This window comes from Microtus ochrogaster, chromosome 16 (assembly GCF_000317375.1).
Source record: "Microtus ochrogaster isolate Prairie Vole_2 chromosome 16, MicOch1.0, whole genome shotgun sequence".
Taxonomy (NCBI): domain Eukaryota; kingdom Metazoa; phylum Chordata; class Mammalia; order Rodentia; family Cricetidae; genus Microtus; species Microtus ochrogaster.
This window is the reverse complement of record NC_022018.1, coordinates 16,046,233-16,071,277: the sequence shown is the minus strand read 5'-3', so window position 1 is coordinate 16,071,277 and position 25,045 is coordinate 16,046,233. Positions and strand designations below refer to the sequence as shown.

The 25,045-nt window shown below is 38.7% G+C and overlaps 1 protein-coding gene and 1 pseudogene across 1 annotated transcript in view; one reads left to right on the top strand and one right to left on the bottom strand.

The window, feature by feature from the left end:
* LOC101994392 (putative ankyrin repeat domain-containing protein 19) overlaps positions 1 to 25,045 on the bottom strand; it is a 98,339-nt gene that overhangs the window by 69,315 nt on the left and 3,979 nt on the right. Inside the window, exons 2-6 of the mRNA XM_013348982.1 lie at positions 20,098 to 20,212; positions 19,769 to 19,942; positions 14,391 to 14,497; positions 12,158 to 12,295; positions 8,155 to 8,216 (exon numbers count right to left, since the gene is read on the bottom strand). Coding sequence (XP_013204436.1) covers positions 8,155 to 8,216; positions 12,158 to 12,295; positions 14,391 to 14,497; positions 19,769 to 19,942; positions 20,098 to 20,212 — 596 coding nt within the window. The remainder of the gene's footprint in view (positions 1 to 8,154; positions 8,217 to 12,157; positions 12,296 to 14,390; positions 14,498 to 19,768; positions 19,943 to 20,097; positions 20,213 to 25,045) is intronic.
* Positions 22,838 to 24,518, top strand: LOC101986574 (annotated as a pseudogene).

Genomic DNA, 25,045 nt, shown 5'->3' with positions numbered 1-25,045 from the left:
ATGGAATCAAAGACAAAGCACAGCAACACAAAGTTTCCTTTCATTGCATTCTATGATCAGCTGACATTTTTTTTTTAATTTATGAATCCTACCTGATTGAAGAGCTGTTTTCAGAACTCTGAATTTACCTTGTGCAGATAACGTAGCACTTCCAAGCACTGGACATGCAGCAGTTAAGCATGGGAACTTTCTACAGTGCATATGAATTATGTCACTGTGGGCAAGCCATGTATTGAAAGTTATTTCCCTTTGTCTTATTGCGTATAAGAAGAATGGAATTTATTAAAATGTGATGCCTTAAAAGTAGATTGCCTTGCTATAACAACCATAATCTCAACTGAGAGCAGCAGCCTGACAGAACATGGAGTCAGTTGCAGAATCAGCTTCTTGCCATAAACTGGCAGGGTCATGCAAACATTCCTGGTTGCCAGTGGAGAAGAGACCACAAGAAGAAATGTGAGACTCCATCTTGCTAATCCTCTTCTAAAAGATGCTAAAAATTCACTCCGCTTTCACTGTTTCCATCTTCCCTTTTGTGCAAACAAACAAGACTGAATGTTGTAACATGAGGGGCTGGCTTTTTGGGGTTTCTGTCCCGCCCATACCCCACAGCTGGCAAGCCCCAAAGAAAATCACACAGAGATCTCTGTAAGTTATAAAGCTGATTAGCCCATTAGCTCAGGCTTCTTATTAGCTCTGGTAGCTTATATTAACCCATTGTTCTTATCTATGCTAGCCACATGGTTCAGTACCTTTCTCAGCATGGCAGCTCATATCTTGCTTCTTTGGAGTCTGGGCAGGAGTGGGAGGAATCAACTTCCTCCTTCCCAGAATTCTCCTGTTCTCATTGCATCATTTCTACTTCCTGTCTGGTTTTCCCACCTATACTTCCTGCCTGGCCAATCAGTGTTTATTTAAAATATGATTGACAGAATACAGATAATTATTCTGTACCACTCCCCCCTCTTTAAAAAAAAAACAAAGGAAAATATCCATAGTCCATTTTTTGGGAATGTGGGCATAGTATTCCAGGCTACTTCCAGCTGGTTGGGGGGGGGTTGATAATCTTATGGGGACCTAAAGAAAATTGAAAGTTATGATCAAGTCCTGACTGAAGTAACCTGTGAGTCTTGATCATCTCAGGCAGCAGTCTTGAATCTGTTCTGGATGTAGAACTCAGACATCTGGGCCATCTATTCCTACCGGAGATTTCTCAGGTGGTCTTCCTTGATCAAACCTGATTTTTCTTAACTATGAATAAATCCACAGCCTCTCATTTTCTGTGGAAACAAAAGCAAAATCTCTTCTCCAAAGCAACATACCTTTTGACTTCAATTTTGAAGTCAACATATTTTCAAAATACCTATCTTGTAATAATTTTGCAGCATTTATAAGCAAATATTTTTTAGCAGCTGTTGCTCCTTCCTCAGCATTCAAACAATTTAAAGAGAGCATAATAACATACAGTATCAAGATTCTCTGTATATTTTCCATCTTTATGTGGGTTTATTTTAACCTCTATTTCTTTGATTTTTACTTTTAACTTTTGGCTTTTTGAGACAGGTTCTCTGTGTATCTTTGTCCTGGAACTTCCTCTGTAAACCAGGCTATCCTTAAACTCACAGAGATCCATCTGTCTCTGCCTCCCCAGTGCTGGGATTAAAGGTGTGTACCACCACACCCAACTACGCTCTTTCTTTCTTTTTTATTTTAAGGCTTTAAACCTTTTTTTCAAGCCTGCATATATTTTTTAACACATTGTAAACCATTTTTTATTCTTTGAATCTCTCTTTACTGTATCTCTCTCTCTTTCTGACCACATGAGCCTTTAATTCAGTAAGCAAACATGGCTGAGGTACTGGTCAGAGACATGTTTATTGTCACAAGTCTATGGACTTCTAGCATGGAGCCATGTTGGATTTCTTCAAAGGCCTTTTCTGGACCCTTTAAGATAATTATATGACTTTTGTCCATAAGGCAATTTATATAATTTATTGTGTTTATTGACATATATGTGCTGAACTACCCCTGCATTCACTGGATAAATCTAACTTTATTTTGTTGGATAATCACTTTGATATATGTTGTTAATGGTTTTGCAAGTGTTTCATTAAGGTTGTTTTAATCTATGTTCATTAGGGATATTAGACTCTACTTTGCTGTTGTGTCTTTGCCTGGCTTTGGTGTTAAAATAATACTGGCTTCACAGAAGGGGTTTGGAAATACTCCTTTAGTTCTGGGTGTTTTTTGTTGTAAGGGGGGAGAAGGCTGTGTCCCAGCACCCAGCTAGCTTAACCCCCGAAATAACCACACAGAAATTGTATTAATTAAATTACTGCCTGGCCCATTAGCTCTAGCCTCTTATTGGCTAACTCTTACATCTTGATTAACCCATTTCTATTAAATCTGTGTATCACCACCTGACTGTGGCTTACCGGCAAGATTCTAACCTACGTCTGTTTCAGGCCAGAGATTCTATCTCTGGCATCTGCCTGTCTCTCCTTTTTTCTTCTCAGAATTCTGTTCTGTCTTCCCCATCTACCTGAGTTTCTCCCTATCAACTAGGGCAAGGCAGTTTCTTTAATAACCAATAAAAGCAACACAATACAGAAGGACCTCCTACACCAATTTTTAATAACTTAAGAAGTATTGGTCATGATATTCTTTCAGAAGTCTGATGAATACTGCTGTGAATCCACCTAGGCCTGCAATTCTTTTAGATGGAAGGTTTTGTATTACTACTTTAATATCCTCATTTGTTATAGGTGTGTATTAGTTGCTTTTCTATTGCTGTGATAAAACACCATGACCAAGGAAACTTACAGAAGGAAGAGTTTATTTGGGCTTATGATCCCAGAGGTTGACAATCACCATCCAGACAGGGAGGTATGACAACAGGGATGTACAGAGGCTGGAGTCACATGCTGAGATCTCATATTTTGAAACATCAGAATGAAGAAGCAGCATGGAAACAGGAAACTAGATACAGTCTTCTAACCTCTCAAAGTCCACTCTCAGGGACACACCTCCTCCAACAAATCTCAAACTGGTGACCAAGTATTCAAATGGGTGAGAGTGTATGGCAGACACTCACAGGCAAGCCACCACATGGTTTGTTGGTCTCTTCCTGGTTTAACTTTAATGAAATTCATCCATTTCTTTTTCTTTTTTATTATATTATTAATTTAAAAAAACAATCCAAATTCTCACTCCCTCCCCTCCTCATACTTCTACCCTTCCCCTCCAATCCTAAGAGAGGACAAAACACCCTGTCCAGTGGCAAGTCCAAGGCCCTCCCTACTACATGTAGGTTGAGCAAGGCATATATCCAAAGAGATTAGGATCCCAAAAAGCCAGTGCATGCAGTAGAGACAAATCCTAGTGCCACTATTAGTGGCCCCTCAGTCTGCCTCAACTGTTGACCACATTCAGAGGGACTAATTTGATCCCATGCTCATTCACTCCCAGTCTAGTTGGAGTCTAGGTGAGCGCCCATTAGCTTAGGCAAACTGTCTTAGTAGGTGAACACCTCATGGTCTTGACCTGCTTGCTCATATTTTCACTCCTTCCACTCTTGAACTGGATCTTGGGAGCTCAGTCCAGTGCTCTGATGTGGGTCATTGCCTCTATTTCTATCTGTTGTTGGCTGAAGGTTTTATGGTGATATTTAAGATAATCAAAAGTCTAACTATAGGGCAAGGCCAGTTCAAGCACCCTTTCCTCTATTGCTTAGGGTCTTCAAGGATGACCCCAGCTAATATCCATTTCTTTTAGGTCCTCCAATTTAATGGGATGTATGTTGTAAACAGATTCCCTTATATATTTTTAATTTCTTTGGTGTCTGTTGCAATGTTTCATTGTTAATTTATTAACTATCTCTTTTGATTAATTAGGTTATAGCTCTGTCAATCTTAATTATCTTCTCAAAGAACCAGTTTTTAGATTTTTGTCCACTCCTTGGCTCCCATAGAATTGTATCATAATGAAAACTGCATTCAGTCCAGCTTCAAAAGTTCTCATATTCCATCACAGTTGCAACACTGTTTAAAAGTCCAGAGTTCAAACAAAGTTTCTCTGGAATTCATGCAATCTTTTAACTGTAATCCCCTGTAAAATCAAAATCAAAAAACAGATCACATAATTCCAATAAACAATGGCACAGAATATATGTTCCAAAAAGGAGGAAAGAAGCATGGTGAGAAAACACATGACCAAAGCAAGACCAAAAACCAGCTGGGCAAACTCTGAATACTGCTTCTCCACGTTTGATGTCAAACCGCTCTTGGGATCTCCAACTCCTTTCAGCTTTGTTGACTGCAACACAGTTGTCTCTTTTGGACTGGACCCACACCCAGTCTGCAGCTTTCCTCAGCAGGAATTACATGACCTGGTACCTCCTCCATCTTGGGAGTCTCCAACACAATCCAGGCTTCAGTGTCACAGCTTCACACAGTGGCCTCTCTGGGCTTCCATGTAGGGAAATCTTTGACATATGCACCTGGCCTCCATGGCTTTCTTTAGCCCATAATCCCTTTCTTATATCCTGGCTCTAAAGATAGAGCCATGTGGCTGACTGACATTGCTAAGTTCTGCAGCTTGATGGGGCTGGAATCTGGCCTGCTACATCAATTACATCTGCATCAGCTTTCTGTTGGTGGTGGTTTTTCTTCACTGCTTAAGTCTTTCTTTCATTCCTTTCACAATTTGAGAGCTTAGCTGAGTGGGGTCTTGCCCTGGTCACTATTTTCTTTTTCCCATATTGTATCAGGTTTTTCTTTAAACTTTTTTCTCCTTGAGCATGGGACTGAGCTCCATTATATCCATGAGTGCTCCTTTTCTCCTCAAACTGTTCAAACTTATCTTTAATCTGTATTTATCTTTTTCCAACTTGTTTCTTTCGTTATAAATCTACATAAGAGAGAACTAATAACTCCATGAGACAGTCAATACTAGTCTTGAAATCTCCTCAAAAAAAGTCCTTCATCAAAATTATTCAATTTAGTAAACTTTAGAACAAGGTCAGAAAGCAGTCATATTATTCACCAAAATATCACAAGAACAGTTTCTACATCACTTACTAATATTCTTCCCCTCTGAATTTTTTTGCGATGGGTCCCCATAGTCCACATTGCCCTCAGGACCATTGTCTATACTTCTACAAAGATGGCCCAGTAAGTCCCATTTGGCTGTGTTTTTAATCCCAAGTTCCCAAATCTTTCATATTCCTGTAACAATCAGCATGGTCAGGCCTATCACAAGGATCTACCACCCTGGCAGCAACTTCTTTCTTAGTCCCTTTTCTATTGCTATGAAGAGACAGCATGGACAAAGCAACTGTTATAAAATAAAGCACTTAGTTGGGGCTTGCTTACAGTTTCAGAGGTTTAGTCCATTGTCAACATAGCAGGGAGCATGGCAGCATGCAGTCAGGTGTTGGAGTAGTAGCTGAGAGGTTACTAAGCATTCTGCTTATTACCCTGGCAGCAGAGGATGAAAGAGACTGGGCCTGGCTTGGGCTTTTGATACTTCAAAGCCCACCACCAGTGACACACTTCCTCCAATAGGGCTACACCTACCCCAACAAGGCCACACCTCCTAATCCTTCCCAAATGGCATCACACTCTGATGACTAAGCATTCAAACATATGAGCTTATGGGAGACATTTTTTATTCAAACCACCATAGATTTGATGGTTCTTTATTGTATTTAGTTAATTTTTATTCTGATTTTTATTATTTCTTGAAGTCTACTCTATCTGAGTTTGGTTTCTTCTTGTTTTCCCAAATAGAGATGCATCATTAAGTCATTTAGTTGTACTCTTTCTGGTTTTTAAATTACCTACAGCTATAAATTTCCCTTTCAGAGCTACTTGTAGTGTGTCTGAGAGGCTTTGTTGTATTGTATTTTCATTTAAATATAGACATTTAAAAATTTCTGTCTTGATTTCTTCCTTGAAAAAATTCAGTAATGAGTTGTTTGATCTCCATGGGTTTCACTTGCTTTTATTTCCATATTCTTTTGGCTGTGTGTATTCCTCTCTTTGTCTGAAGTATTGTTTCCAGGATTCTGTATAGAGTTGACTTGGTGGGTTTGAAGTCTTTTAGCCTATTTGTATTATGGAAAGTTTCTCATTCTCCTTTAACTATGGCAGATAGTTTTTCTGGGTACAGTAATCTAGGTCAGCATCTGTGGTCTTTTAGAGCTTGAAGAACATTCTTCAAGACTCTTCTAGTGATTAAAGTTTCCACTGAACAATTAGCTGTTGTTCTTCTGGTGGGTTTTCCCTTATAAGTGACTATTCAACTTAAACTCACAGCATTATCCTAAATGAAAAACAAACAAAAATCTTGAAGCAGGATAGCTTTGGTTATCTAGAGCCTTCCATGGTTCTACAAGAATTTTAGGATCTTTCTTTTTTTTTTCTATAAGGAATGAGAAAGGAATCTTATTGGGATTGCATAGAATCTGTAAATTGTTTTATGTAGAAATCAATATAAGTCATTTTCACAATATTACTTCTATCAAACAATTAGCATAGAGTGTCTTTCAATTTTTTAGTTTCTTACTCAATCTCTTTCTTCAAAGATTTACTTTTCATTGCGAAGGTCTTTCACTTTCTTGGTTAGGTTTATTCCTAGACACTTTTTTGAGGCTACTGTGAATGTGAATATTTCCATGCTCTCTTTCTTAGTGTGTTTGTCATTATCATATACAAAAGTTACTGATTTTTATAAGTTGATTTTTTTATCTTACCACTTCATTGAAGTTTTTGATCATTTCTAGAAATTTTATGGTGGAATTTTGTGGATCTCTTATGTATAATATTATATCATCTTCACAGATCAATAATTTAAATTCTTCTCTTTCTATTTTTATCCCCTTAATTTATTTTTTCTTGTTTTATTATGTTTGCTAGTTTGATAATGAACAGTAATGTCTCATTTTAATGGGATTGCTTTTAGTAACAAGTTATAATGGTTCTCAACCTGTAGGTCACAACCTCTTTGGGAGCTGGATATCAGATATCCTGCCTATCTGATAATTACATTATGATTCAAAACAGTGGCAAAATTATAGTTATGAAGTAGCAATGAAACGATTCTATGATTGGAGGTCACCATAACATAAAGAACTGAATTAAAGAGTTGCAGCATAAAGAGGATTGAAAACCAGATTAGAGCACTTACCTAGTACAAGGCTCTAGATTCAATCCCTAATAGTACCTAGTAGAGTTAATGATTTTTTAAAACTAATATATATTTGGCCAGCCTAGTATTTCTATGTATTATAACGAGAGTTAGTTACATGAAATGGAGACATTTAAAAATCACAGACTTGATCTTGTATAGGTCCCACTCCTACCTGAGGAGTTATTGGCATTTATGGCTTCTTGTGGAGGAAAAGTTGGTTTTCCTCAAGGATGCTGACCCTGAGAAGCTACCCATCTCTAAGAGATGGCACCATACCCATGCATATGCAGGCAGCATGGAATGAATGCATTAGATAGGGAAAGAGGGAAGTGAAGCACATGAAGCTGGAAGGGAAAAGTATGGGTGTTATGGGTGAGGAATTGGAGTAGAAGAAATGGGAGTATGTTTGATAAAAACACATTTCATTCATGCACAAATATTAGAAAAAATATTTTAAAGCACAGAAACTGTAAATGAGTATTATAGTCTAGATTAAAAAGCTTGAAAATATAGAAAGTCAAGTTTTTAAACTAACACCATGGAAACAAAAACAATAAAATGCTTTAACATTATCCACTTTTAGTGATACATATAACTAAGTAAACAATGTTCAACTATGTAATGTGATATATTCTTATAAATAATTAAAACATTTTATAACATGCCCAGTTTGCTACCATGTGATGATTACTGGGACGTATGAAATACTAATTGAGAATCTTTTTCTTACATATGCAAAGACATTTAAAGGATTTCAAGTGCCAAAATTAATAATCCATTTTTCTCATAACACTGTTTCAGATTGAAAATTTCATATAATAAATTTCTTCATAATTCTGCACTCTAAACTAGACAAATAGATAAATGCAATTTACAGTTGGTTTTGAAAACTTTTCTTTTAGAATTAGGATTTTCTTAGTCTGGCATTTTTATCTAGAATACAACTACCAAGAAATGTCTTACCTGAATTTTTCTCTTTTAAGCTTTGTACTAGGTTATACTCATACTCCAAAAGTATTGTCCTCCTGTCATACAAAAAGTGTGGTACATGCAGTCATTACTTTAATATTGGTATAAAACCATGCCAAATTAAATTATTAAGAGTGTTTCAATTGGTATCAGGGTGTTTTGGTATAGTCATCAAAATTGTGAACTTGGATATATTTTATGAAACTTTTAATTAGGTAAAGGAATAACAAAAAACGGTAATGAATCAAAGTCAACACATACACTATGTCATCTTGACAAAATGGGAAGTATCATGACCTCTAATGTAGTCCTAACTTCATATCTAACAGCTATTTCTAGACAGGGTTTCTCTTATGATAAAAATAGACTTCTAAAAAAATATAAGGACTTTACTGCTTTAATTCACCAAGTTACTATAAGACTTAACAATATAAAAATAATAATAGCAAAACAGAAAAGCAATAGAATAATTTGTATCTTAACAGTGAATCACTTTGAAAATCAAAATGAAACCTACATGTTTTTCTTCTCAGAAACTAATGCACCAATACCATAGCTTTCAGCAAATGTAAAGAGCTAGTATGTTTATTAGCTGTTCAGTTATGTGTGGATTGCCATTTAGAGAATAATAGCTACTGAAGAGTTTAAAACTAAAATTCATATTAATGTAAAAATCTTCTTAAATTAGTAAAATGATTATTTATTATTACTGAACTAAAAAATCATACCAAATTTTTTAAAACTATTAAATTACAAAACCTAAATACTTCTGCTTTGCCAAATCCAATCTTAATCCACAGACCATTGTTACAAGGTTGCCTAGTTTTCATGGCTGTCACAGTGTTAGTTATTTTTCTGATGCTGATAAAATATATATATATATATATATATAAAGATATATATTAGTATATATCTGATAAAATACTATAACTGAGGCAACTGACAGAAGGAAGAGTTTATTTATTTAATTGACTTCTGGATACAAAAGAATGAGTTCATTATGATTTGGAACAGATACAGAGAATCACAGCTATAACTATGCAGAGACCGAGTCCAAATCCCTCCCCATCCAAGTTTAGGGAACCCTATGAAGAGTAGGTAGGAGGCAGAGGGATTGAAGAACAACCAGGAGAACAATGCCCTCTGAATCAACTAAACAAGGAACTTATGAGCTCACAGAGACTGAGGCAGCAAGCACAGGTCCTGCATGGGTCTTCACTAGGTCCTCTGCATATATAGTACAGCTATTTGCTTAGTATTTTTATGGGACTCCTAACTGTGAGAATGAGTGGTTCTCTGACTTTTGTGCCTGCTCTTAGGACTCTTTTCCTTCTGTTGGACTGCTGTGCCAAACTTTGATAAGATCATTTTGTTTTATAATTTGTAATATAAATTTATAATATAACATATAGTAATTTTGTTTTTTTCATGTTTGGTTGTTGTCTCTTAGAAGCCAGGTTTTTTTCTAATGAGAGGCAGAAATGGAGTGGATTCAGAGGATAGACAAGGTGGGGAGGAACTGGGAGGAGTAGAGAAATGGGAAAAGGTAATCAGGATATATTATATAAGAAAAGAATCTATTTTCAATAAAAGAATATATATACACAAAAAAATAATCCATCATGTCAGGGAAGCAGGGAAGCAAGTAGCAGGCATGGGGACAGGAGGAGGAAGCTGAGGGTTCACATCTTCAAATATAAATATGAAACAGAGGAAGTGAATTAGAAATCACATGAAGGCTTTAATCCCAAAACCCACCCTCAGTGACATACTTCCTCCTGCAAGACTACACCACTTTAGGCTCCACGAACAACTGGGGACCGAGTGTCCAAATGTCTAAGACTGAGATATTTCTTATTCAAGTCACGACAATCACTAACTGGTTTGGAAGATGGGACTCATTTTATACATGTGTACTATTAAGAAGACACCATGGGACTTATGTCTGCTAATACAGGTCATCTTCTGTTTGGTGGCTTATTTGTGAAGCAAAATTTGAAAATATATTGAAATATTGAGGAACAAATTCACATACCTTGGAAGACTTTCATTAATATAAAAAAATTCAAGTGGCCAATCAAGTTTCCATGAAAATAGTGATGGAGGTTAGGCCCACTAGGAAATGGAGCTATTCAGACTACAAAGTAGTTTCTGTTCATTGTCAAAGAAGTAAAGAACTTTTAATCTTGTCTTGCAAAATTATTGGACACTAGCTGATTTTCTGGAGGGGTCACAACACATATTTGATGGAAGAAGAGCTAAAATTCTCTTAGGTAACTAAGCATGAAGCTCTAGGCACACATGATGACTACAGATAAAGGTTGTGAATAGTCAGTTTACTGTTGGTGGGTGGGGGTAAAACTAAAACTCCTGGCTGTTTGTGGTAGTTTGAATGTAATCGTCCCCCATAATCCCATAATCTCATAGGGGGTGGCACTATTAGGAGGTGTAGCTTTGTTGGAGAGGGTATGGCCTTGTTGGAGGAAATGTGTCACTGTGGGGGAGGCTTTGAGGTTTCCTATGCTCAGGATACCACCCAGTGTGTCAGTCAACTTCCTGTTGTCTGCAAAATGTAGCATTCTCAGTTCCAGCACCTTCTCTACCTACATCTATCATGCTCCCTGCCATTATGGACTGAACCTCTGAACTGTAAATGAACCACCACAATTAAATGTTTCCTTTATAAGAGTTGCCATGGAAGCCGGGTGGTGGTGGTGCACGCCTTTAATCCCAGCACTCGGGAGGCAGAGACAGGCAGATCTCTGGGAGTTCGAGGCCAGCCTGGTCTACAAGAGCTAGTTCTGGGACAGGCACCAAAGCTACAGAGAAACCCTGTCTCGAAAACCAAAAAAAAAAAAAAAAAGAGTTACCATGGTCATGGTGTCTCTTCACAGCAATAGTAACCCTAACCAAGACAGATATTATTCCAAAAGTGCTCTCTACTTTAACAGTGTCTTACTTAGGGTTTCTATTGCTGTGAAGAGACACCATGACCATGGCAACTCTTATAAAGAAAACATTTAATTGGGGTGGCTCATTGACAATGTCAGAGGTGCAATTACTATCATCATGATGGGAAGCATAATAGTACACAGGTAGATGTTGTGGAGTGGTAGTTGAGAGGCCTATATCTTACAGGCAACAGGAAGTCAACTGATTGTCATACTGGGGGGAAGCTTGAGCAAAAGAGACCTCAAAAGCCTGCCGCCATAGTGACATACTTCCTCCAACAAGGCCACACCTCCTAATAGTGTCAGTCATTGGGAGCCATTTTCTTTCAAACCATCACAGCATCCTAACGTAAAAAGAACATGAAATGAAGAAACTGTTCTAATGATTATGTGACTATTACCACAAAAACTCAGAGATCTTAATCAATAAGGGCAATCAAGGGATAGCTGTTCATCATTACTGGACTTTTGGATCCACTAATAACAAAACTGTAACAACAGAACCAACAAGGGAAAAAAGACATGACTAGAATTTCTCCCTTTCCTCCTCTGACTTGTGAGAGAGGGTTGACGCCCTTGTACTTATAGAACTAGCTGGTTTCCTGGAATTTCAAGTAGCAATGTGTAGAAGGCAGCTTCCAGGGATTTTCTGTTAAAATGGACATTATAAGACTAAAGTAAACAATTAAAAAATCAAGATGTGACACTGCGTCTGATGCACAAGGGTTATGTTCGAAACTAAAGCAAACATTCTGGAGTCCTTAAGTATGAAGATCTTCAAACTCCTGAGACAGAGGTTAACACAGAGGTTAAGGATGTAACTCAATGGTTCAGGCCCTGTATTCAGTCCCATTATTAAAAACAAAACTTGTCTTGGGATTAAAATTTCCCACACCATTTCTACTTCTAAATAATCCATCATTTCTCTTGGTTTCTAGCTGATGAGGTGGACTAACTCTATTCCATTTCAAAACTACCTAAACCAACAATGAAATATCACTTGGTGTAATTATTTGAAACAATTAATATTAATTAGAATTACTTACACCTCACGATCACCTTCAATAGCATAACGTAAAGCAGTCCATCCAAACAAATCTTTAAAATTGATGTCAACACCTTGTTGAAGAAGAAGGTTGACCATAACCGGTGAATCACATCTTACAGCATACATGAGAGAGTTTCTAAAATAAAAATAACTTCAGTTATAGACCTTAATATAATTATTTGAATAGTTATTGGATACACTTTACCAAATAGCTCATCCAACTGTGTAGAACTGTTAATAGACCTAAGTATTTTGAGAGATCCATTATTCAACATTTTAAGTTATCTTCAAAACAAAACCTGTGATAGACTTCTTTCCCACAATTCTATTACCTAATAGAATTCCCACCTTAATATCCTCTGATGGACAACTATGGTAATAAGGAAAATTTACCTGAAGTACATCAAGATTTATAAGATTTTTCCTTTTCTTCCATGGTTTAATGTAATATATTACAATTTATACTCATGCCAAATAAGTAAAATTATTTGTGTGATTAGTATAATAGCAGTAACAATATAAAATGATATTGATAAAATAATGGCAAAGATAGCTGTAGCACTTTAGGTTAATGATGCTGAATACCACTGATAGGAACTGAGGTAAAAAAATATTAATTTTTTTCAGACATGACTCAATATGTTTATTTTGCTATGTAGTTCAGGCTGACCTCAAACTCAGAGATACACCCACATCTATCTCCTGAGTGCTAGGATTAAAAGTATGTGCAACCACATGCCAGGCAGTAGTGGCACATGCCTGTTGGAGAAGGGTGCCACTGTTGGTTTCTGGCCACCCAAAATAATCACACAGAAAGCATATTATTTAAAACACTGTTTGGCCCATTAGATCTAAGTTCTTATTGGTTAACACTTTCATCTTAATTTAACCCATTTCAAGTAATCGTGGCCTACCAGCAAAGTTTCAGCATGTCTGTCTCTGTCAGCTCCATGGCTTCTTTCTGATTCCACCTTCCTCCTTCCATCATTCAGCCTAGTTTTCCCCGCCTAGTTCTGTTCTGCCCTGCCATTGGCCCAAAGCAGCTCTTTATTCATTATCCAATAAAAGCAACACACAGACAGAAGGATCTTCCACACCACATGCCTTTAATCCCAGTACTCAGGAAGCAGAGACAGGAGGATCTCAGCCTGGTCTGCAAAATCTAGTTCCAGTACAGCCAGGCTGTTACACAGAGAAACGCTGTCTAGAGGAATAAGAAAAAATATGTGCTACACAGCCAGCCCCATATGAATGGTCCTACAACTACTTTTCAAGTGTATTATTACAGTTTTTATATATTAGCCACACAGCACTGAGAAGTGATGCCAGCCAAGATCTAAGGGAGCTCGCTGCCTTCCAGTCTGGCAGCAGCAGATGACCTCATGCATGTACTGCTGGCATGAAGAATGCAAGAGTTACAGGATTGTGGAGATATATACCAAGGTTTCAGGAGGAAAAATAAACCCATGAGGGTGAGCAATGAGGAACAGGCTGTAATTTCCTTCATAGAGCTGTTAATTCAGTTGTATGTTGAGTTGTGGATGGGATTCTAACTTAACAATGGAGACCTTGGGGTTGTTGGAGATATTAGGTACACAGAAGTCCTTGGGAGGAATTTTCCCATATTCTCCCCGTCATTGAGATACTATATCATGGTTTCCCTGCCAAGACAGATGATAAATTCTGAGGATATAAGCCAAAATAAACCATCCCTCCGTTAACTTCCCTCCATCATGCATTATGTCGTGCCAATGTGAAAAGTAACTGATGCTTTATTTTATACTCAATACAGAATTCTCTTTAAAAAGCATATTAAAACAAAATTAATACATTTTAGCTAATATAAGATCATATGCACTAATATTAGATTAAAAATTAGAGAAATTGGTCAATATTAATGAGAGTATGAACCCTATTATATATCACTCACTTTGAATTATTGAAATTCTAAGCTGGATGTGGTGGCTCATGCCTTTAATCTCAGTCAGAGGCAGGTAGATCTCTGCATTCAAGGCCAGCCTGATCTAAAGAGCAAGTTCTAGGACAGTCATGGCCACACAAAGAATCGTGTCTGGGATTGGAGGAGGAAAAGCAATACTAACAGATAATATATGCTTGGCTTCCAGTATATTCCTATAAGTCAATATTGTTGTTCCTATTCACGTAATATTTTATGTGCATGGCTGTCTGCAGTTTAGAACAACATTAGAGGGTCTGAAGTCAAATGCTACCTTCTCTGAGGGTCCACCGCATGCACACTGGCTCCTGTGCTTACTAGGAACTGTGCCATATTCAGCCTGTTTTCCCTGAGAGCAAGCAATAGTGGTGTGAGGTTATCCTGCAAAACAACAAAATCAACTTACATTCTACAGACTCAATGCGCACAAACACGAAACAGAGTTAGGAGAGGGCATTAAAGCCATCCTTTCCTTGTCCCCCATTATGCTTTTATGCAGGCTCTCCAGTTCCCGCCAAAATGCTGCCCCTTGTCCACAGATGGAACATGAACACTAGTCCTCCGCAACCCTCACTTGAAATAGTTTTGTGTCTATAAAACTTTGTTCCCATTATTAAATTTATCTTGGCATTTTAGAGTCACTTAATTATTCCCATCTAAACCCCAATATTCTTAAATTATGGACTATTGGTACCCGTGTTGTATGGTTATTAAGTTACCATTCACAAGTGGAATGGTTTCTGTGTAGCTTTTGGAGCCTGTTCTGGAACTTGCTCTTGTAGACCAGGCTGGTCTCGAACTCACAGAGATTTGCCTCCCTCTGCCTCCCAAGTGCTGGGATTAAAGGCCATGCACCACCATCACCCAGCTGAAATATTTTCTTTCTTCCCAAAAGCCAAATGTCAAATTTTAAATTAAATTACAAATTGCCTACTCTGGAAATGTTCTAGAACTTGATTTATACTATATATGCATTCAATTCTTCCAATGTTACTTACACGAATAATTTGTTGCACGGGACTGCTAAAGATAAATTATCAAAAGGATTTCTATCACCATTATTACTGTTAGGTTTTCAGTGCTATCCCTGTACTGCTGGTCCTGGGTTCTATAAGAAAGCAGACTGAACAAGTCATGAGGAGCTCGTCAGTAAGTAGCACCCCTCCATGGCTTCTACACCAGCTCCTGTCTTCAGGTTCCTTCCCTGTTTGAGTTCCTAGTACTGACTTCCTTCAGTGATGAGCAGTGATGTATAAGCCATATAAGCCCTTTCTCTCTAACTTGTTTTTTAGTCATAGTGTTTTGTTCCAGCAGTAGAAACCCTAAGACAATGCCCTCTCCAAAATCTTCATAATGGCGTAGGAGACTCAAATGGAGCTCTACTGAAGTGCATAACACTTTAGTAACCTCCTCTTCTCTTGGTGCTGCCTCTCTGCACCCAGCACAGGGCCCTGCCCTAAAGTAGTGAGTCTTTCACATCTGGGGCACCTACTCATTTCTGAACCAAGTAAATTCCCATGCTAAGTTACGTGATTCCCCTGGCATGGTTCAGGACTCTGGCTCAGATCATTTTGTATTTGGGGAAATGCTCCATATCATGTCTGATCTGCCTGCTGTGACATTTGCCACACCTCTGAGAACTGGGAGTTACAAGAATGTTTTTCTCCCTTGTTTTTCTCCACTTGCTTGATTCACAGGCCTCATAATGGGCACCTCACTCTCAACTACCAAATGACTCTCCCCTAGATTGTCGTTGAATTCTTTTACTCTTTATTCTTTGTGGGCCCGCCACTCAGCTCCAAAATAAACACACGGAGACTTATTCTTATTTCTAGCCAGCTTTTCTAACTTAAATTAACCCATTTCTCTTCTTTTATATTTTAACTATTTATTCTACATATCTTTCTTCTCTTCTTGCTCCAGGACTGGTTTTGTGGCTAGGTCGCTGGCCCCTAGCATCCCCCTCCCCTTCTTTTCTCACCCATCGCTCTTCTTCTCTCTTCTATTATTTATTCTCTATGCCTGGCAGTCCCGCCTAGTTCTTTCTCCTACCCAGCAGTCCGCTATTCACCTCTTTATAGACCAATCACGTGTTTTAGACAGGTAAAACAACACAGCTTTACAGATGCAACATAAAAGAATGCAACACATCGTTGCATCACTAAACAAATGTTCCACAGCATTAACAAACATAACACATCTTAAAATAATATTCCACAACACTAAACAGCTTTTATATACTTTTAAACACTTTATCCTGGAGGAGAAATAAACCAAAGAGACTGTTAAGTTTCTGTAACAGCATCTGGCCACAGTACAAATCAGGCGATGGATTTCAGTGACCTAAAAAGGTATCTTTCACCTCACAATTCTTGCTGACTTAGAACTACATACCGCACAGTGGTAAATGGTAGGAAATCGATGTCATTAAAGCCCTTTTCTACCCCTGAAACTTCCCCTACCTTTGCCAGTCTTGCACAACTTTTTAAATTCAGTAACTCCATGAAAAACTGGCCCGTTTCTCTAGCCCCCTTGACCCTGCTGTCTCTCTCTCCCCCCAACCAGTCCCCTGGCTAGGTGCCAGGGTCCATTCAGGGCCTTTCTTGGCTGGCTCTGACATCTGCTAAGAGCTCCCCTCCCCACCTGGGTGCCTGCCTGGATCCTCCAAGGCTTCCCGGCGTACCAGCCTCGGCCTTTCCAAAATGATGGATTTCACCCTGTGTATCAGATAAAAGCTTATGATCCACCCCTTCCATAATCCCTCCCACTTCCAATGGCTCTCTCAGCCATGGTGCTCCCCCGCCCTCCGCCCCATACTTACTCAGCCGTAGCTTGGTACTTATGCAAGTGGCTTTCAAATAAGAGGGTGACAGCTATTCTTGTCCTCTATCGAAAACTCTTCAAGGAATCTTACTTTCCACTGTCCACCCCAACTCATCTCTCTCTGCCTTCAAACTTCCCTCTGTGCGCCATTCTGCTGCAGGTGAAAGTGCTATCATGTCCATACTTTAATAGTGCTTTGTATGGCTGTTCATTTACCCAGACCCCTACTTTATTCAAGTAGTTTTCATGTTTAAAACGATTCAAGTGTTTTCCCCGTCCTAAGATTCAAATGTTCTTACTGTCTTTGTAAAAGATTTTCTTATTTGGTATAATTTAGGTAAAAAAGATTTAATTCTAAATTAACAACAACAAAAGCCTCAGTTTTAGAGACATCTATTTTTTTTCATTTTCCTTTTTTCTTTTTTTTCTTTCTTTTCTTTTTTGTTTTGTTTTTGTTTGTTTATTTTTTGATACCGAATTTTCTGCAGTTTTGGAACCTGTCCTGGAACTAACTCTTGTAGACCAGGCTGGTGTCACACTCAGAGATTTGCCTGCTTCTGCCTCCCACGTATTGGTATTAAAGGCATGCACCACCACCACCCTGAAAGACACCCATATTTTAAGCCCATATTTAATCTCTGAGTTAATCTTTTCCTATTTATATGAATTAAATAGGTCAAGTCAATTAGATTGGTTCTCCCCTAGATTTAACTCCACTTAGTGTAGTGGGCACCTTATCTAGCTTCAATTAGACCACCACTCTCTCATCTGTCATCTCTTCTCCTTTCAGAAGTGATGCTTTTAATTATTTTAATGCTAGCTATAACATTTCCATTATATCAATGTTATATCATATATAGAGAACAAAACTGACTAATTAAACCTGGATTATAATATGGCCAATAGATAGTAAAATAAGGAAGTTTCTTCCTTAGTAGCCTTTGATAATTACTTCTTTCCCCTGAAGATCTGCCTTCCTGATGTTACAGTCTCACCAGATTCTAGGATAAACTCCTGGCTACGTGGGATGTTGTGGGAACTCCTTTGGCCAATAGCCTTTAAGATGCCGGCCCACTTTGGGCGTGGTCTCATGTATTGTTAAGTACAGATGAAAAGTGTGCAAGTGGGCCCCCCTTGTTTTATCTGCTGGATTCAGTTCCAGTTTCCAGTGCACACAGAGAACTATGGATCACTACCCTTACTGTGAGTTTATCCCCAAATAAATAACCCTTTGATATACTCCATTCCCGGCTACAGCGGGACATGAGCTGCCATGGATATAAGATGAGGCTGCCTAGAGCAGCTACATCTGCTGAGGTTTCCACAAGCTGTGCTCTTGCTGTTGTAGCTCTAATTGTGGAGAGTCAGAATGTTAGAGGCTATTTTAGCCTCTTAATAGCCCAATCTCTATTTACCTGCCTCACCCTAAAAGACACGCAATTTCCAATTTTCCATATCAGACCACTTTTATCCTCCTATTCCCCTTTGCCCTCCTCCCACCTTCTTCTGTATACCCTCAAATAAGTGTAGTCTTCACACCTCACCAAGGAAACTTCTCTGCAACAGACAGAGAGCACTACAGAAAACCACAACCAATCAAAATGCAGAGTTGTGTAGCCCTGTCCCAATGGATACAACTACAAAACGCCCCCACACCTGAGCCTCGGGGGGGCAAGCATTGTTGTAGACAAAAAGACTGAAAGAGCCAGAAGATCAGGGAGTCTACTGTGAGATTTTCTCCTAGTAAGATCAAGTTATACTATAAACTTCCACCAACATGACTGCCCAAAATGTGAGCTGAGCAAGGAAAACACCAATGAACATGCCAAACTAGAAGGCGTACAGTTTAAGAGGTCTCAACCCTACACAAAGAACTACAGGTGACTTAGTAAAGCTGGGGTCGCCTCAGAAAGGGAAGAGCACACCAATTGGTTGTTCAGTGCCAAATGGTCAACATGTCGCATTATATGGACTCAACAGGTTATTTATACATTTAAAAGCCATAACAATGAATGAAAAATGGGTCATGAATTTGAATGAGAATGGGATGGATTTATGGAAGGGTTGGGGAAAGGAAACAATCTCAAAAATAACAATAAACAAAAATAGTCAAATTGATTACCTTTCTCTGCAAATAACATCACATTATTGTGATGAATATTCAAAAGCTATTTTATGAGATTAAATTTAAGTATAGCAACCCTACTAGGAACAATCTTTACTCTGTCTTCCTCACAACCTCTTTTACAAATCAAAAGTTCAAATATTACGATTTCAATAATACCCTTCTCTCAGTAAGTTCAACTAAAAATGAATTGAAAGCTGAAGAATGCCCTATCCAAAGCAACTTGGAAAAAAAACCCTAACAATTAGCAAAGCCTTCTTGGCACTTTGTGTTGATTGCCTAACTTCCAAATTAGTCTGAATATTTCTCATAATTTGTTTCCATTATTCTCCCATCAGCATGGTAGATAGAACTTATCAACAGTGTTACTGTTTCCATTTAATTCAAAATACTTTTGTTTTGTTTAAGTTGGTGCTTGTTTGGAAGACTAAAATTGCTTTATTGTGTTGATTTTTAATTTTGACCAAAAAGTGTTTAAAAGAGTATTGAATAAATTGCAAATCTTACCTTTAATGAATTCAGTGATTCCACATACCTTTGTCCTGAATGTACAGAAGAAAGCTGCACTTTCCAAAGTACCAACACTTAAAATGATTTCCATTACAAATGTCTAAGCATTTTCATTCAGGAAATGCGTGAGCTTCTAAACATGGGTGACTAGCCCTACATACATCACATGTGTTTCTAAGCAAAATGATCCTTACTTTTGTTCTTTCCTCAATATTTGCTCCATAAAGTAGTAGCTTGGCAGCTATTGCTGGCTTCCCGGCATAGACTGCATAGTGGAGAGCAGTGTCTCCATTGCTGTCTTTAATGTGCGGGTTAGCATGATGCTCTAGCAGAAAACACACGATTTCCTCTTCCCAGCTTTGGACAGCCTTGAGGGATTGTAACAAGAAGCACATGGTCAACTCAAAGAATTTATGCTACACACTCATGGGTTTCACTAATTAATTGTATTTACATAAGATGAATTCATTTTTTTTTTTGCTTAAATCAAAAGCATCCCATGCTTAAAATGACTATGATCTACCTTCATCAGGGGTGTGATGTTACGATTGTCACACCCATTAATCTCACAGCCACGCCTCCAGAGGTAAGTCACCAGTTCTAGATGTCCGTAGAAGGAGGCAAAATGCAGGGCATTCCTACAGAGAAATTACAGATATGCACAAGTATTCAAGTTTTGAAACTGTTAAATAGCATATTGTGCCTTTTAAATAAATATGTGATGTCCTTCTAAAAAAATTTCTGTATTTGTGAAATTTCTTCCAAAACACACATACATAAACCATAAACACACACACAATCAATCTGCTTCATTTGCAGGAAGCCTCATTTAAATTTCAGGATATAGAACATAGATCCTTTGCCAGAATTTACTACAAATGACGTCTATCCCAATTTACGACAGACCCCTTGTTTCCAAGTCTCCTGGGCCAGCCTTTTCCTGTCTGCTACCATTGGTCAACAGTCTTTTGCACTTGAACGGGTCATGAAGCTCTGCTCATAGCATTCTTCTCTAATACTCAACTCCAGACTTGTCCACACTCCTACCACAAAGTAGATCTTATGTCCTATAAGGCATATCTCCATGGTAGCATTTAGAAAACAGTGAAGGGACTGGACAACAACTGGCTAGACATCGAAAGTCTGACCCCCAGAAACTTCCATAATTTCCAAAACAGAGCTACCATCTGAGGTCCAAAAGCTCAAATATATGTGTCCTGAGGGGGAGGGGATTTTATCTTCAATCCTTGTTTTAACCCTACTTTAAGCTCTGTTACCTACAGGTTATTTCTGTTCCCTTCTAGGCTTCATTTCTGTTCTGATAAAATAAAACATTGTAATGCTATATCAAGAATATAAACAAAGTAAGAAAGTTTTATTCATAATATTCTAGATATCATAACCTCATAACTAGATATCAGTTTAACATGCATAGTATTTCAGGAAGATGAAACTATACAACCACCCCATTCCGTAGATGGTCTAAGGATTCTATATTTCAGCAAGTATGAGGTGGTTTGATTTTTTTAAGTGAGACAAGGTGCTCCTGTCCAGGCTGGCCACACATTCATTCTCTTCCTGCTCTAGTGTGAGAGGTCCTTCTGTCTATGTGTTGTTTTCATTGATTAATGAATAAAGAAACTGCCTTGGCCTGTTGATAGGGCAGAACTTAGGTAGGTGGGGAAAACTAAATGGCATGCTGGGAGAAAGGAGGCAGAGTCAGGAAGAAGCCATGGAGCTGCGGGAGACAGATGCTGGGAATTTTACCTGATAAGGCACAGCCACGTGGCAATATACAGATTAATAGAAATGGGTTAAGTTAATATAAGAGTTAGCCAATAAGAAGTTAGAGCTAATGGGCCAAGCAGTGTTTTAATGAATACAATTTCTGTGTGGTTATTTCTGGGCTAAGCAAGCTGAGCAGCCAGGACAAATAAGTGGCCTGCTCCAACTTGTGCCAGCTAAATCCACATAAAACCTGAGAGGGCTTGAAAGGGAATTCTAGACACAAAAATACAGAGTTTAACAGAGCTTCTTGCTGTTTGCTGGCGGCCTGCCATAGCTCCTTTAAGAGAGGTTTATCTGATTCAGGGGAAAAAGCCATGGCCATTTTAAAATGCCAGCTTTCTGAGCCAGGCTGCCAGCACAACCTCTGGCTCTTTCAGGAGACCAAGTTTTTGAGTGGGGTTTGTGAGCAGACCTCTGTAGCTTGCTTAATGGCAGCATGGACAGGCTGTGTGCCTAGAGATGGGGCATGTCTCTCAGAGGCAGTGAGCAGCTCCCCTGAGTGAGCAGGCAGTACCATATATACCTTACTAATGGCACAACTTAAGTTTTTAAGAAGTGGTTAGCATTTTAAGAAGTGCTCCTGGACAGTAAAGAATTACAGATTCACAATAGGACAGATTTAGACATAAAAGACTTCTAAATGGGTCACAGTGTTAGATAAATGTTCGTATGCTTGGAAGAGAGAAGAAAAAGAGTATAGAAAGTTGAAAAAGAAGTTTAAAAAGTCTTTAAAGAGACAGAGTACAGACAGTCATAGATTAAAAGGAATAAAAAAATAAGCCACATAAAGATGGAAAATTCACAGAGTCTAGATTATGTATAGTATTATGTCTTCTTTGAATTTTTTGACTGTGAAGGAGCTAAGTACAGACAGACATTTCATTGTATGGGCTGCTAAGCTAAACCAGCATGTATTTTGTAAAGGTATCTTGTCTTCAGAATTTAAGTCTAAGGGTATGATGCTTTGAAAAAGATGTTCTTCTTTTGTTTTCACAGAAGATGAGGACCTGTGGATTGCTTCTAGACCAATATGGTTTCATGAAACAAGACCCCCTGAAAGGTTGCTGTGAATACCCCCTTAAAGAAAATACTTCACCCAACTGTTAACTGAGATGAACCAAACACATGGATACACCATGAAAGACCTGATTAACAATGTTCTTTTACGTTTAAAGGGGGATATGCTATAGAGATTTGCATTGGTATGAATCTTGGTTTGTCAATACAAATTTAAGGTCAGTTTTGTTACTGTGTGTGTGTGTGTGTGTGTGTGTGTGTATGTGTGTGTGTGTGTATTGGGGTATTGTGATTGTTAAGCTCATTTGAAAATGAAATATATTATTAAAAAATATTCCTTAATAGATAATCATCTATAATAGTCAAAATTGTAGTCATGTTAGTTAGATTTTCAAGATGTATAGAGATATATTTCAGTTAGATAGGTATTCTTCAAATCTTTCAGAGACCTTCTGAATATGGCATTTAAATGTTTTAAGGACTTAGGATGGGTCCAGGTGCATAAGACTTTTCAAGAAGACCCACTAGAGCACATTGTGCTAGGCCTCTCTGTGAGCTAGGCCAACCATGGTGGCAATGAAGACCCTAAAGCCGAGGTGGCCCGGGTGCAGGCAGCACTGGCAGTGAACATCAGCATGGCAAGGGGCCTGCAGGATGTTCTAAGGACCTTGGGCACCACGAAGATGCTTGTTCCTGGTGCTGGAGACATCAAGCTTACTAAAGATGGCAATGTGCTACTTCACGAAATACAAATTCAACATCCAACAGCCTCTTTAATAGCAAAAGTAGCTACAGCCCAGGATGACATAAGGGGTGATGGCACCACATCCAATGTCCTTATCATGGGGAGCTGCAGAAACAGGCAGACCTCCACATTTCCGAGGGTCTTCACCCCAGGATAATAACCAAAGGCTTTGAAGCTACAAAGGAAAGGGCACTCCAGTTCTTGGAACAAGTGAAAGAAAGCAGAGAGATGGACAGAGAAACATTCATCAATATGGCCAGAACATCTCTGCGAATTAAAGTTCATGCTGAACCTGCAGATGTCTTAACAGAGGCTGTAGTGGACTTCATTTTGACCGTTAAGAAAAAAGATGAACCCATTGACCTCTCTCTCCATGGCTGAGATCATGGAGATGAAACATAAATCTGAAACAGATACAAGCTTAGTCAGAGGTATTGTTTTGGATCATGGAGCACGGCGTCCTGATATGAAGAAAAGGGTGGAGGATGCCTATATCCTCACATGCAACGTGTCTTTGGAGTATGAGAAAACAGAAGTGAATTCTGGGTTCTTTTACAAGAGTGCAGAAGAGAGAGAAAAGCTAGTAAAAGCTGAAAGGAAGTTAATTGAAGACAGAGTTAAAAAGATAATAGAGCTGAAAAAGAAAGTCTATGGTGACACAGATAAAGGATTTGCCATTAATCAAAAGGTGATTGACCTCTTGCAAAAGAAGACATCGTGGCTCTGCGTCGCCCCAAGGGAAGAAACATGGAGAGGCAGACACTTGCTTGTGGTGGGATGGCTCTGAATTCTTTTGATGACCTGAATCCTGAATGTTTAGGACATGTGGGTCTTGTCTATGAGTATACGTTGGGCAAAGAGAAGTTCACTTTCACTGAGAAATGTAACAATCCCCATTCTGTCACATTGCTGGTTAAAAGACCAAATAAGCACACACTAACTCAAATCAAGGATGCAATAAGAGATGGCTTGAGGGCTGTCAAAAATGCCATTAATGATGGCTGTGTTGTCCCAGGTGCTGGTGCAGTAGAAGTGGCAATGGCAGAAGCTCTGATTAAATACAAGCCCAGCGTGAAGGGCAGGACTCAGCTTGGCATCAAGGCATTTGCGGATGCCTTGCTCATTATTCCCAAGGATCTTGTGCAGAACTCTGGTTTTAACCTTCAGGAAACACTAAAGTTCAAGCTGAGTATTCAGAATAGGGTCAACTAGTAGGTGTGGACTTGAACATAGGTGAGCCAATGGTGGCAGCAGAGATGGGTGTGTGGGATAACTACTGTGTGAAGAAGCAGCTGCTTCACTCCTGTGCTGTGATTGCCACCAACATTCTCCTGGTGGATGAGATCATGAGAGCCGGGATGTCCTCCCTGAAAGGTTGAAGAAGTCTCCCCTGTTGCTGCATCTGTAACACTACAGGATGATATGGGGAAATGGTCATTTTTGGTCCAAACTTCAAGTGATTTGGAAAAGAAGTTTTCTCTTCCTGGTTGAAGAAAAGAGAACAGGACATTTGGCACCTATTTAAATTATAATAATGTAAAATTGGTTTTTTTTCACTGTCTGTATGCATTCAATTATAAAGAAGACCCATTTTAATCCACAAAAACGAACTTAGAACTTTTCATGACAATGAGATACATCTGCTCCTGGCAGCACCAATCTACTTCAAGAAAAAGATGGGCATTGAAGAGACTCCTTATGGAGTTTGTTAGATGAACTGGACATGCAGGATCCACAGAGAAAAGATTGCTGAACTTGCCTAAAGGTGAGATGATCCTTCGGGGTTCCTGTTTCATGAATCTGTCAGACATTCTGCAGGACACAGAAAAATCTGATGGACAAACTGCCAGTACAGGCAGAACTGTCTTTGAAATCTCCTGCTTCATGGAAAACTCTGCTGGATTCTATGGGCCTATGGGCT